This window comes from Anguilla anguilla, chromosome 6 (assembly GCF_013347855.1).
Source record: "Anguilla anguilla isolate fAngAng1 chromosome 6, fAngAng1.pri, whole genome shotgun sequence".
NCBI lineage: Eukaryota > Metazoa > Chordata > Actinopteri > Anguilliformes > Anguillidae > Anguilla > Anguilla anguilla.
The window spans coordinates 14,677,423-14,692,257 of record NC_049206.1 but is presented as its reverse complement, the minus strand read 5'-3'; the positions used below and the strand labels follow the sequence as shown (position 1 = coordinate 14,692,257).

The window sequence follows — 14,835 nt, the reverse complement described above, 5'->3', positions numbered from 1 at the left end:
TTCGGGCAGGTGTAATGAGGAGGAGGGTGTGGTTTAGGGCAGGAGTAATGAGCAGGAGGGTGTGGTTTCGGGCAGGTGATACAGGTGTACAGTACCTGTCACAGCTGAAGCCCTCCACGTGGTCCTTGCACTGGCAGCGTCCTGTCTGCACATCACACTCCTGCGTGCTCCCAAAGGTACTGCAAGCACAGGGCCTGCACGGGACGCAAGATAACACACTTTCACACGGGAAACTCGCAATACACACACACACACCTGTACACAAGAAACCTGCAATACACACACGCACACACACACCTGTAAACAAGAAACCTGCAATACACACACACACACACACACCTGTACACAGGAAACCTGCAATACACACACACACACCTGTACACAAGAAACCTGCAATACACACACGCACACACACACACACCTTTACACGAGAAACCTGCAATACACACACACACACACACACACTTTTACACGGGAAACCTGCAATACACACACACACACACCTGTACACGAGAAACCTGCAATACACACACACACACACACTTTTACACGGGAAACCTGCAATACACACACACACACACCTGTACACAAGAAACCTGCAATACACACACGCACACACACACCTGTACACGAGAAACCTGCAATACACACACGCACACACACACCTGTACATGAGAAACCTGCAGTACGCACACACACACCTGTACATGAAACACTGGCGAGATACACCTAAACAGGGACTACACACACACAGGCACATACGCACACTTCTACAGGACACACACATAAATATTCTGCTTACGCTCAAACACCTTTACAAGACATACAGGGTTAAGGAGATACTAAACCTCTTAATAAAATAAACTTATTAAAATATGGCCAGCTGAGGCTGAAGATTCACTGACAGTACAGATGCATGCTGCTCTGATCGGCAGGACAGAAATGTACAGCCGTTATTCGGTATGACAAAAGTTGGTAACTGCAGGACAGAAGGGTGAAGCCGTGTGATTGGTGGCTAACAGGCATGGAGGGCGTGGCTTACCGGCAGCCGGCCTCAGACAGGCTGTGGTAGCCGGGCTGGCAGCGATCGCACTTGTCTCCCATCACCCCCGGCTTGCAGCTGCAGCGCCCGCTGTTATCACACTGAGTACTGACAGAGCCTGCAGGGAGAGCATCAGCGTAAGAACACGCGCGGACACGTGCACACACACGCACACACACACTCAACCGCGCGCACACACACACACACTCAACCGCGCGCACACACACAAAGCACACACACACTCAACCGCGCGCGCACACACACACACGCATGCACGCACTGCCATATGGCGCAATTATTTCACGGAGCGGTGAAAGGCACACGGTGTACCCTCTGCAGGGCAGCGGGCGGGGCTCTGGGACTCACCCACGGGGCTGCAGCTGCAGGGCAGGCAGCGGTTGGAGCTGTCGCGGAAGTAGTTGTCCAGGCAGCGCTCGCAGTTGGGCCCGTCGGTGTTGTCGGCGCAGTGGCGGCAGTGGCCGCCGTGCCCGGTGGCGCGGTACAGCTCCGAGTCGAAGTAGCACTCCGTGGCTTTGCCGTTGCAGCTGCAGGCTGGAGGAGCGGAGAGAGACAGTTACACTGATCCCTACGCACCTATCGTACGTCGCTTTGGATAAACGCATCTGCCAAATAAATGTAATGTAATGTGTTCAACTTTCACAGTTCAGCTGAGCTCACACACACTCTCCACAGTTCAGCTGAGCTCACACACACTCTCACACAGTTCAGCTGAGCTCACACACACTCTCACACAGTTCAGCTGAGCTCACACACACTCTCTCTCACAGTTCAGCTGAGCTCACACAAACACTCTCTCTCACAGTTCGACTGAGCTCACACACTCTCTCTCTCACAGTTCAGCTGAGCTCACACACACTCTCACACAGTTCAGCTGAGCTCACACACACTCTCTCTCACAGTTCAGCTGAGCTCACACAAACACTCTCTCTCACAGTTCGACTGAGCTCACACACTCTCTCTCACAGTTCAGCTGAGCTCACACAAACACTCTCTCACAGTTCGACTGAGCTCACACACTCTCTCTCTCACAGTTCAGCTGAGCTCACACACTCTCTCTCTCACAGTTCAGCTGAGCTCACACACTCTCTCTCACAGTTCAGCTGAGCTCACACACTCTCTCTCACAGTTCAGCTGAGCTCACACACTCTCTCTCTCACAGTTCAGCTGAGCTCACACACACTCTCACACAGTTCAGCTGAGCTCACAAACACACTCTCTCACACAGTTCAACTGAGCTCACACACAAACACACTCTCTCACACAGTTCAACTGAGCTCACACACAAACACACTCTCTCACACAGTTCAGCTGAGCTCACACACACTCTCACACAGTTCAGCTGAGCTCACACACACACTCATACAGTTCAGCTGAGCTCACACACACTCTCACACAGTTCAGCTGAGCTCACACACTCTCACACAGTTCAGCTGAGCTCACACACACACTCACACAGTCCAGCTGAGCTCATACACACTCACACAGTCCAGCTGAGCTCATACACACTCACACAGTCCAGCTGAGCTCATACACACTCACACAGTCCAGCTGAGCTCATACACACTCTCCACAGTCCAGCTGAGCTCATACACACTCACACAGTCCAGCTGAGCTCATACACACTCACGCAGTTCAGCTGAGCTCACACACACATTCTCTCACAGTTCAGCTGAGCTCACACACACACACACACACACACACTCTCCACAGTCCAGCTGAGCTCATACACACTCACACAGTCCAGCTGAGCTCATACACACTCACACAGTCCAGCTGAGCTCATACACACACTCACGCAGTTCAGCTGAGCTCACACACACACTCTCCACAGTTCAGCTCACACACTCTCCACAGTTCCGTTCAACCCGCTTTCTCCTACCCCCCCCCCTACCCCCCACCCCCCCCACCCCCACCCCGAGCCCAAGCAGCCCAGTGGAGGGCCGTTCAGACAGAACAGCTGAAAGGCTGACATAGCTGCGGGGGCGTGTGAAACGTTCAGTGTGGATTCTGTGGCACTGGCTCCATTAGTCACGAATTTCCCAAAGGTGACGTAAGGCGGACAGTTCCCAGAGCAGACCGGAGAGGAGCACACGCGATCGGCAGGAGAATGCGCCACAGAACCGCAGCACGGATAGAGACAGGACCGGCCACATCTGCTGTCCTAATGCTTAAACACCACTCCGTCTCTACAAAAATATACATATATATATCAAATTGACTCTCAGAAGATGAATAACAGATTACGGAATCTAGCTTTTATCTCCCAGCCTACTAGAGAAATATCCCCTTCAAGAGGATGGGACCACCCAAAAATCAAGATGGGTAACCGCTGATCCAAGAAATCGCTGACAGCTCGATTAATGAATTACGGAGTTACCTTGAGGCAAGTCTGGGAGGATAAGCAGCATTTCAAGTATGAAATTAAACTCTGTGGTCCACCAAATCCAAATTTTTCCCATTCTCATGGCCGCTGACTTTGTCGCAGTGATTGCGCCTCTTCTCACTCATGACTAATAAAAAGCTTCAGAATGTTTGCCCATTCCCTTACTCAAAGCCCCAGCCAAATTTCAAACTGTAGGCCAGGTATGGCCAGTCAGCAGAACAGCACACACAATGGCTTCAAATGAGGATTTCAGCAAATCCATTGCATTGATTCCACAGAACGGAATGGACATAATATGGGTCCGTTGGAGTAAAAGCCATTATCTTCTATTTTCAGGTTAATAATTTGAGTGAAACACAGTGGCATCCTGGTCACCAGTAAATACTGGACACCCATACAGATATTACAGCACAACCGTCCCTAACTGGAACCATAACACAGTTAACACAGGGTAACCTTCTCTACCTGCGACTATACACAGACATTACAGGGCAACCGTTGTGTAAAGCATTACTGAGGCATCGATATGTAATGTTTCATCACAGCAGTGCGATTCATTAATGTGAGTGTAACGTCTCATCAGTAATGTGAAAGTGCAATGCACCAGTGTAGAAGCACAAAGCACCGCAGCAGCAGCAGCGTAGCGCATTAGCATTAGCGTTAGCATTATGGTTAGCATTAGCGTTATGGTTAGCATTAGCGTTAGCATTAGCGTAGCGGCGCGGACTCACGCAGGCACTCATTGGGGTTCTCCGCCGTGGCCCTCCTCCAGGGCCGGTCGTTGTAGAAGGGCTTGCACACGCTGCAGTCGTCCCCCTCCGTGTTGTGCTTGCAGCGGCACACCAGCCGGTGGGCGCCGTCCTTCGCGCACTCGCTGGCGTGGCCGTTGCACTTGCACCTGGGAGGGGAGCGGCAGACCGACGCCGTCAGCGGCCGCCAAAACCGCACAGAGCCAAACACCGTCCGCGCGCCGCTAAGCGTGCGTAAACCAGCTCTCCAGGTCGGGAGGAGAACACACGCACTGGCATCCCCCAGCGATGGAATATATTAGCCTCATCTGTTCAACTGTCTTTTTCATTTGATTTGAACAGGTCGAGCTTTGTCCTTCAGGAGCAGGATGTTTAAAACGACAGCCCCCCCTCAAAGACACAACGTTTCCTGTCTAGGTGCTTTGATGTGACTAACCCCCCCCCCCCCTCCCCACACCCAGGACCAGCACACAGCTGGAACACAGGGCCTTTCTGTCTCTGACTGGCTCATTGTGAAACGGCCGCTCTCTCTCTCTTTGTGTGGGAGACACTGGCTCAGCATGTTGCTTTGGAAGCCTGCGAGTGCGTTAGCGGGAAGGCCAGAGCCCGTCCTCCGCGGCCGCGCCGAAGGCCGCGGTTCGGGCAGACGCCTCGGCTCGCTGGCTTGGCAGCGCCGCGTGGAAAAAGTGAGGAAGCCGAGGTCCTTCACCTATCTGACCCCGCCCCCTTCCCGAGCGGATTCCGGCCGGTTCCCATGGAAATGGCGGGGGAGGCGGAGTGTGAGGCTTAGCACTGTGTCGTTGAAGCCTGGGGCCCGCCCACCTAGCGACGGTCTCCGTGTTCCCTGGCCCCGTCCCCCTTCAGCTGGAATGGCAGGAATGCGGCTGTGTGGGGGAAACACGGCGCTCCTTCCAAACACATTAGAAGGTGAGCGGGCTAAGGGGGAGGCGGAAGACCTGCTCCTCAGCTCCTCTGCTTTTACTCAAACTACCCCCCTGCTCCTAAACTCCCGTGCTTTACTCAAACTCCCCCCCTGCTCCTCAACTCCCCTGCTTTACTCAAACTCCCTCCCTGCTCCTCAACTCCTCTGCTTTACTCAAACTCCCCCCCGCTCCTCAACCTTTACTCAAACTCCCTCCCTGCTCCTCAACTCCCCTGCTTTACTCAAACTCCCTCCCTGCTCCTCAACTCCTCTGCTTTACTCAAACTCCCCCCCGCTCCTCAACCTTTACTCAAACTACCCCCCTGCTCCTCAACTCCCCTGCTTTACTCAAACTCCCTCCCTGCTCCTCAACTCCTCTGCTTTACTCAGAACTCCCCCCCGCTCCTCAACCTTTACTCAAACTCCCTCCCTGCTCCTCAACTCCTCTGCTTTTACTCAAACTCCTTCCCTGCTCCTCAACCTTTACTCAAACGCCCTCCCTGCTCCTCAGCTCCACTGCTTTTACTCAAACTCCCTCCCTACTCCTCAACCTTTACTCAAACTCCCCCCTGCTCCTCAACTCCTCTGCTTTTACTCAAACTCCTTCCCTGCTCCTCAACCTTTACTCAAACTCCCCCCCTGCTCCTCAGCTCTTACTCAAACTCCCTCCCTGCTCCTCAACCTTTACTCAAACTCCCTCCCTGCTCCTCAACTCCTCTCCTTTAACGCAGTGTCCCCTTTACTCCACACTCCCAGCAACACAAGCGAGGCAAGCCTCTCAGCTCCACGTGATGGATCCAGCACACAGGGAGAAGGACGGATGGAAAGTGCGCAGGAATTCCAGCATGTATCGCCATGTACAGCCCGTCTGTGCGACCGGTGGAACGGCCAGCCTCCACAGACGGGACAGGCGCTAAGCAAACAAACCCTGCGCGCTGGGCTGGGGGGACTGCCATTCATGGGAACGTTCAAAACGGAGACGTGTGAGGTGATTGTGAGCTGAACGACGCGTCTCAGCTCAAAAGCACTACAGCCTTTCACCAAAACATTCATACGTGTGTCAAAATCCAAGGGCATTTTACCTCTAAAATGTGTTTAAAGAACAAATTCTAATTCTTAAATTTTAACTCAGACAGTGAAGAGTCAGATGAGAAGGAAAAGAAGAATCAAGGCAAAGAAACAGGGGAAAACCTAAATCCTCAGATAAAACACCCACACACTTTAATAAACAATATACAGATAGAATATAAACATGCATCAATTCCTTAATATATGCTATGTAAATTCACATGGTTTTAGATGAAGTGTGTTTTGTTTCAGAGTAGTGGGGTGTCATTAGAGATAGACATTAGATATTGGAGATGTGTTTCGGAGATGACTACAGTGACCTACCTTCCTCCAACAGCGAAGTCTGAGATGGCGTAGTAGTAGGACTTTAGGACCTTGGGGTCGTTGAAAACCTCATCTCCGAATGTGTTGAGCCTGTTCAGAGTCACCTTAATATCTGTGGCTGTCACCCATTCCTAAGGAGGACAGAGCAAACCAGTTAAAATGACATTTATTACAGACACTCCCAATCTCCAACCAACCACGTTATACATCACACACAATACGCACGGAAGCAAGCACACAGCACACACTGAAATCACAGCGTTGCACGTTACATACACAAATATGAAATCAGTTACAGACATTCAATCTGAAACCACTTACAATGTTATGCATCACACATAATATTTTATGCGCTAAATTACATACATTCCTATTTTCAGCAATCACAGGCACACAAGGGGAGTCACTGGTTTACAACACAATGTACGCAGCACCACAGATCACTGCTTGAACCACAGACATTAGTGTACGCACCAGATACGTCTCTGTGCTTGACATTACTGGACACACAAAGTATTACTGCAAGTACCACAGACATTACGAAACACCAGACATTCCTGCATGTACCACAGACGGTACTCTGTGTAACAGACATTACTGGAGCAGAGCACTTGTGGCCCAGGCCCAGGTTATTGCTCTGTTGGCCACCCTGCAGGGCACCCTGTCCTGAAAGCCGTGCTTCTGCAGGTACTCTCAAACCCAGGTAGGGCTTCCTTTCTTCTTTGTCTTCTTCAAAGCCCCGGCAGACATGCAGGCACGCACACGCACACCAGCGCTCTCTTCCAAGCGGAGGCCTCCCCCCGGCTGCGGGGGTCTGTCTGTGCACGTCCGGGGACGTGGTGGGGGGAGGGAGAGTTATTAAAAGCCCCGAGACAAAGGAAGGGGGCCGGCCTCCAGAGCCGCAGCAGCGCTTTGGGGGCGGTGACATCATCAGGACCAGCCGTCTCGCTCACTCGCTGACTCACTCGCCCGTTCCTCCTCCTCCTCCCCGTCTGACCGCACGCCCGCCTGGCTCCAGGGTCAGAGAGGAGAGGGCTGCGGTCAACGTGACCGCGGGAGTACCGAGTCCTGACCGTACAGCTGGACCCCTGGTCGTATCTGATCTGAAGCAGCGTGAAACGGCCCCTCAAAGAATTGTGTGACCTCTGACCCCCGCGCAAGTCATCATGGCTGCTGAGGCGCACCTGCAGCCCAGCCTTTAGAGGAATGCAGGCCCATGCACAGAGGCACAGAGAGCGAGACCCAGGACACTCATCTTTTAATGAGGAGGAGACTGTGCCTCCCAGAGTCCTGCTGTGACATCACACCGTCCAGAAAATGAACACAAGTCACAATAAGTTTACATTTCACAGGAAATTAACAGTATCTCTTGTCGTGTGTGTGTATGTGTGCACATGTGTTTATAAGAGCAGGAAGGGAGATGAACCTACATGTGCATCATTTTCAGCAGTGTGTGTGTGTGTGTGAGAGAGTGAGTGTGTGTGTATGTGTATGTGTATGCATGTGCCTGAGAAAGAGAAAGAGTGTGAGTGTGTGTGCATGCGTACTTCACAGTAGACGTGTGAGTCAATCTACAAGGTGTGCAGCTCTTGACTAGGAGACTTGAGCAGGAGGACATGCCTGCCTGGTGCTGTAAATGGGACACATTCCTGACAGAGTTGTGTGCTTTGGTATAAATAGCCAAATGCCACATGAGAGCAGCCATGGAAATTCCTGGACACAGGGCTAAATCTGTAGAGAGCGACACGCTCATCCACAGCCTGTTAGGAAAGGGCTTCTCATGCACCACAGGCTCTGCTCTCAAACTGTAGTTTCAAATGGCCAGTGCAGCTCTTCTGCTGTTAAGACCAGCCTGACTCTGCGTTGTACCTTTACTTCAGTGTCAGGAGAAGCAGCGCAGGTGACAGGTAGAACCATAAAGGGGAGACGCAGTGGAAGCTCACTAAAGTGTGAAGCCGTCACGGCGGCGGGTTGGGCGGGGTCGCCCGCCGGATTCCTGCCGCGTTCCCCGGGCCGTCTCGCTTTCGGAAACGGCCCCCCTTCGCTACAGCGAGTTCCGCGCGCTCGCCGGCGGTCAAAAACGCGGCAGCAACTGAGCCGAGGTTTATTCCGGGTAAAAAATGCGCCCCCGTAACGAGGCCCCCCCTCCTACCCCCTCCCCGGAAGGGGCGCAGTTACCGCGTCCCGGGTCAGCCGAGGTCCGCCTCCCGCGGGTTGGGGGCGCGTCTGAGGATTCAGACCGAATCCCTGAGCTGGTCTCTCACCGCGGTGTCCGTTCACATCAGCAAACGAATTGGAGCACTAGGCCAAAATGACACTGAGTGGTGCACTAGGCTAAAACGGCACTGAGCGGTGCGCTAGGCTAAAACGGCACTGAGCGGTGCGCTAGGCTAAAACAGCACGGAGCGGAGCGCTAGGCTAAAACAGCATGGAGCGGAGCGCTAGGCTAAAACAGCATGGAGCGGTGCGCTAGGCTAAAATGACACGGAGCGGTGCGCTAGGCTAAAATGACACGGAGCGGTGCGCTAGGCTAAAACGGCACAGAGCGGAGCGCTAGGCTAAAACAGCATGGAGCGGTGCGCTAGGCTAAAATGACACTGAGCGGTGCGCTAGGCTAAAATGACACTGAGCGGTGCGCTAGGCTAAAATGACACGGAGTGGTGCGCTAGGCTAAAATGGCACAAAGCGGTGCACTAGGCTAAAACGGCACGGAGCGGTGCGCTAGGCTAAAACGGCACAAAGCGGTGCACTAGGCTAAAACGGCACGGAGCGGTGCGCTAGGCTAAAACGGCACAAAGCGGTGCACTAGGCTAAAACGGCACGGAGCGGTGCGCTAAGCTAAAATGACACGGAGCGGTGCGCTAGGCTAAAACGGCACAGAGCAGAACGCTAGGCCAGAAGAGCACAACAACTTCCAAGCCTTGCGCAAGCTCCCTGCCGCAGAGTAGCCCGTACGGCTGAAACCAAGCAACTCTTTTGTGTAGTCTGTGCGGCTGAGCAGGTGAACTTTTCATATTTTGGATAACGGCGTAATTACAGCTTACCCTACAGAGCCAGAGACTGAGTGCAGCTCTGGTGATGCAGCACACCCATAATGTCCTCGTGTTACAACTCTATTCAGAAAAACACTGGACTCAACCCTACATGACCGCAGAAAATCCAAACACCCAAAAACAGGGACTGTAAGCCTTCCTGATGAACACAGCCTGTGCTGGACGCGCTTCAAACCGCGGAGGTACAATTACTGGAATTACGGCAAAAGTGTTTTAACCGGATGAAATCTGGCATGTTTACTTAGGTCTGTGGAGTGGGTTGCCAAATTTGGAGACGATCCCTCGGATTATTTATGAGAAAACATGTCTGGAACAAAAGCTCAAGCAGCTGGTGATTTAGTCATTACGCTCGTGATATCGATACAGGGGAGGCAACCTCCTCCTTGTGCAGCGCTGGCTGCACAACTCATACTGCACACTGACAGCGTGCATTACACGGTACAACTCCAGTGTACATTCACACAACACATTATACTGCACAATTTCAGTGTGCACTCACACAACACATTATACTGCACAATTTCAGTGTACATTCACACAACACATTATACTGCACAACTCCAGTGTACATTCACACAACACATTATACTGCGCAATTTCAGTGTACATTCACACAACACATTATACTGCACAATTTCAGTGTACATTCACACAACACATTATACTGCACAATTTCAGTGTACATTCACACAACACATTATACTGCCCAATTTCAGTGTACACTCACACAACACATTATACTGCCCAATTCCAGTGTACATTCACACAACATTATACTGCACAATTCTAAAGTACATCTACACAACATATTCCACTACAATTCCAGCGGACACTGACACAACACATTACACTGTATAATTCCAGCGTACTTTCACACAAAACATTTCAGCGTAAAATTCCAGTGCACAAAACGGTATTCCAACAAGCATTCCTTGGACACTGTCAAAAGGAATAGTTCACTTTCTTGATGTTTTATGACATCACTTCCAGTTTTAATGCACATATTCAATTGGCCCAGAGAGCGTTTGTAAAATGAAGGATATTTTAGCGTGCTGTGCCGCTGAAGCGTGTATTTACAGAAATGTTTGATGGCTAAGCTCCCTAAAATGGCTGGTATAGGGCCATTTGGGGGTTTGCAGTCTAAAGCAGGGGAAATAAGTGTATCCTGATTGCATATAAAAATTCCCTGGGCCAATTGAAAACGCACTAAAGCTTTAATACCAAAAAAAAAACTCAAATGTGAACTACCCCAGTAATATTCATCATTTCAATTTACTTGAATTACAATTTAAGGTCCAGGTCAGCTTTCAAATTTCAATAATGTTCGGAGAGGTAAGACTCAGTGAAAGTCATCGATTGGGCCCTGACACTGCATCTCAGGGCCAACAGGACACCCCGTTTTCCCACTTCCTGTCCAGTGCAGAGGCCGGCCAACAGAAAATAGCCGTATAAAAACAGAACCCGCCCACAGTGGGGGGAACATATGGCTCATGAAGTCCTGAGGCGAGGACACATGGAACGATCCTCTAATGTGAATTTAAACCACTGGACTCAGACAGCCTTAACTGCAGGAAGAGCGAGAGAGCCTGTGTAGGTGTGTGTGTGAGAGACAGAGAGAGAGAGAGAGAGAGCGTGAGAATGTGTGAGTGTGTGTGTGAGTGAGTGCATGTAAGAGCACATGCGTGTGTGAGAGTGCGTGTGAGCACATGCATACGTGAGTGTGTGTGCGTGTGTGTGTGAGAGTGTGTGAGAGAGAGATAGAGAGCACAAGAGAGTGAGAGAGCATGAGAGTGAGCGTACATGCATGCGTGAGTGCGTGAGCGGGCGGGCATGTACGCATGCGTGTGAGAGTGTGTGAGTGAGTGAGTGAGAGAGAGAGACAGAGAGATAGTGAGAGAGAGCGAGCGTACATGCGTGTGTGTGAGAGAGAGAGTGAGAGAGCGAGCGTACATGTGTGTGAGAGAGCGGGCGGGCAGGCGTGTGTGTGCGTGTGCGCGTGCGTCCTCACCTGCAGCACGGGGCTGTTGTCGAAGTTGTAGGCGCTGGGCCGGCCCTCCAGCGTGGAGAAGGCCACGTTGCCGCCGGTCAGGGGGGAGATGTCGCTGAACTCGTCGGTGCAGAGCGCCTGCTGCTCGTCCTCGCCGGTGCGGATGAAGCCGCGGTTCTGCTTCTGGTAGGTCTTCTCGCAGGAGCCGCTGTAGTACTGGTACGGCTGCCAGGGCCCGTCCTCGCTCGTGCGCTTGTAGATGGCGAAGCTCTCCGGCCGGCTGGTGTGGAACTTCAGACGCACGTACGTGATGTCGAAGGACTTGCCTGGGAGCGGACACACGGAGAGGCGGGGGTCAGCCGTGAGGTCACGGGGAGGAGCCAAGCCACCGCCGCTACTACACACACACACGCACACAGGCACGCACGCACATACAGACACACTGACAGATACAAAGACAGACAGACGCGTCTATAGACACACAGACAGATAATTGTATACATAGACAGACACACGTGCACAGAGGCAGACAGACAGACACATGCACAGACAGACAGACGCACACAGACAGACAGACAGACACATGCATACAGACAGACACATGCACACAGACAGACAGACAGACAGACAGACAGACAGACAGACAGACAGACAGACGCACACAGACACACACAGACACACATAAACAGACACACACACACACACACACACACAGAAATGTACACAGACAGACACACACACATAAACAGACACACACACACAGACAAACACGCTACGGATCACTGCGAGGAGTCTGCCTTCCCGTGGCTCTCTCATATAAACATGCTGAAAGGACAGCTGTCAGTTCTGCTGCAGGTCGCTTATTCTCATTTAATTTCCTGTTTTCAGACAGAATGCTTTGAGAGGCTCTGATCAACACACTACGTTGCGGCTCTACTCTGGAGAGATTTCGGCCGCCGTCACCCCCGGCTTCCCCCTCGGCTTGAGCGAAACGGAGGGGAGCCGAGGGGCTCTAATGAGCCAGGGCTTGTGCAAACACACAGAACACGCCGGAACAGGCAGAGGGAGCACCGGGGGAAACATTTCGCGCGCTCAAAATAAAGAAACAATGTCACCGTCTTTCAACGAGGAGGACGGGGGCAGGGAGGGCGTCGGAAAAAGAGTCGTGTCTGAGCCCATGAAATGTGAGGAGAGGCTGTGTGTGTGCGTGTGTGTGTGTGTGTGTGCGTGTGTGTGTGTGTCTGCGTGTGTGTGAGTGTGTGTGTGTGCGTGTGCGTGTGTGTGTGTGTGTCTGCGTGTGTGTGTGCGTGCGTGCGTGCGTGTGTGTGTCTGCGTGTGTGTGTGTGTGTGTGTGCATGCGTGCGAGTGTGTGTGCATGCGTGAGTGTGTGTGCGCGCACGGGTGACTACGCGCACGTGTGATTGAATGTGCGAGTGTGTGTGTGGACGTGTGACTGCGTGTGCGAGTGTGTGCGTGTACAGGCTGCACGTTCGTGTGCAGAGGCCACGCACACATGCAGAAGCTCTGCGCATGTGCAAAGGGGCTGTGACCTTGCCGAATGACCGCAGCACAGGTGACAGAAGTGCACGGATGTCATAAAGGGATTTCTTCACCCTTATTACCCAGCATGCAACACATGCAGTTCTTTCTGTGGCAGTCACCACAGCAATGGTTCCAAACAAACAAATGGCAACCTCTTAGGGCCAAGGTTCAGTCTGACCACGAATCAGTGAGTTAGTTTTAGTGGAACACGCTTAAAGGTTCGGTAATGTACCAAATTATGAACAATGCTCTGGAAGAACAAACTCAGTACATTCTTAAAAAGGGAGTCATTTTATTTTTTAAAACATCGTAGACACAAGAGAAACCAAAAAAATTCATTCTCATGAACGCCTAAATATAGAGGCTGGCAAACGTACAGACGTTTTTACTGCTCCTGAACGCAAACATAATCTGGTTTGATGGACGTCTGACTGAAGGAGGAGCCAGAATAAGGGACGGGGTGTAATTTGAAGAGAGCGCCGCCACTCGCAGCCCATAATTTCGTTTTCCGCTCGCCTCTCCTCGCCCTGTCGGCGGTCTCAGAAATCGGCAGGTGTGCAAACACCGCCGTTCCCGCGGAAACACCGGCGCCAGTCATCGCCCGCTTCCAGAGAAGTTTCATTCATAACTCATCCTGCAATTCCTCGACGAATCGCCGCTCGGGAAAAAAAGGAGGAGGTTCCGCGTGTCCCGGTGTAGCCTGCGCCGTAGCGGAACAGCGGCGGTGAGTCACGGCGGTCGTAAACGGCCATCGCCCCGCCACCCGAGCAAACGAGACCCGCGGCGCTGTGACAATGCCTCCACGCCCTCACAAAAGAGACCCAACACCGCTCTTACACTGCGCACGTCCTCACAAACAATCAGGCCCTTTCTGCAGAACGCCGGGACTGTAAATGGATTACTGATAGCGGAGCGGCTCTCCAGATAGCGTGCGCTTTACAGCCTCCGGGCCTGATTCAACTCAAACGCTCTGTAAACAGAGAGGGCCACCCACCCTGGCCCCAATTTACATTTACAATTAACAGCCTCACACCAGGCACGGGGAAAGGACACACACACACACAAATCCCAACTGCAATCGTCGCCTCCAGCACAATCACTCTCCCATCACCACATCCCCCCCCCCCCCCCCGGCCCCCCACACCCCCGCCTCCACCCCCCAGCGGAGCTTCAACGCCACCTCATTGGGGTCGGACGGCAGGTGGCTTCGGTGTTGTACAAAAAAATAAATAAAAAAGAGCGCAGGAACCTGAAGGGGCGGCTCTTGAAAGACGCGGACGAGGCGCGGGCCGGGCTGTAAAGCAGCCCCACAAAGGCACAAAGGGCCCCCGCGGGGCCGCTGTGGGCACAGCTGCACAAACACGCGCCGCCGCGGCAGAGCAGGGAGCAGGGGACAGGTAGGGCCTCTGACCAAGCCCGCGCCGCACGTAGCGCGCTAACCGTCACACGCCACCAACACACGAAGCCCTCCGCTTCTCACCGCAGGGCCAACGGCAGGAAAGCACAGCAACACCCAGCAGAACAGCATACATACATAAAAAACATATACGCCTTTACGCGCAAACCCGAACGCACCTGCCCTTGTCGTATTCGGCCAATCGCCGGCATTTCCTCGCGGTGCATAGCTAGGGGCCTCGGAGGGGTCAGAGGGGAAGGGTAGGGCGGGGGGGTCACTGGAGCACGGCACACATACCTGCGATTACAGCCGCATTGTGCGCTAACTTTACCCGACCGGCCCCAGTTA

General features: G+C 52.7%; 1 protein-coding gene across 1 annotated transcript in view; it reads right to left on the bottom strand.

Annotated features, from left to right (window-relative positions):
- lamc1 (laminin, gamma 1) overlaps nucleotides 1–14,835 on the bottom strand; it is a 67,871-nt gene that overhangs the window by 18,453 nt on the left and 34,583 nt on the right. The window contains exons 2-7 of the mRNA XM_035423016.1: nucleotides 11,571–11,875; nucleotides 6,510–6,640; nucleotides 4,178–4,344; nucleotides 1,409–1,594; nucleotides 1,043–1,160; nucleotides 96–194 (exon numbers count right to left, since the gene is read on the bottom strand). Of these exons, the coding sequence (XP_035278907.1) occupies nucleotides 96–194; nucleotides 1,043–1,160; nucleotides 1,409–1,594; nucleotides 4,178–4,344; nucleotides 6,510–6,640; nucleotides 11,571–11,875 (1,006 nt within the window). The remainder of the gene's footprint in view (nucleotides 1–95; nucleotides 195–1,042; nucleotides 1,161–1,408; nucleotides 1,595–4,177; nucleotides 4,345–6,509; nucleotides 6,641–11,570; nucleotides 11,876–14,835) is intronic.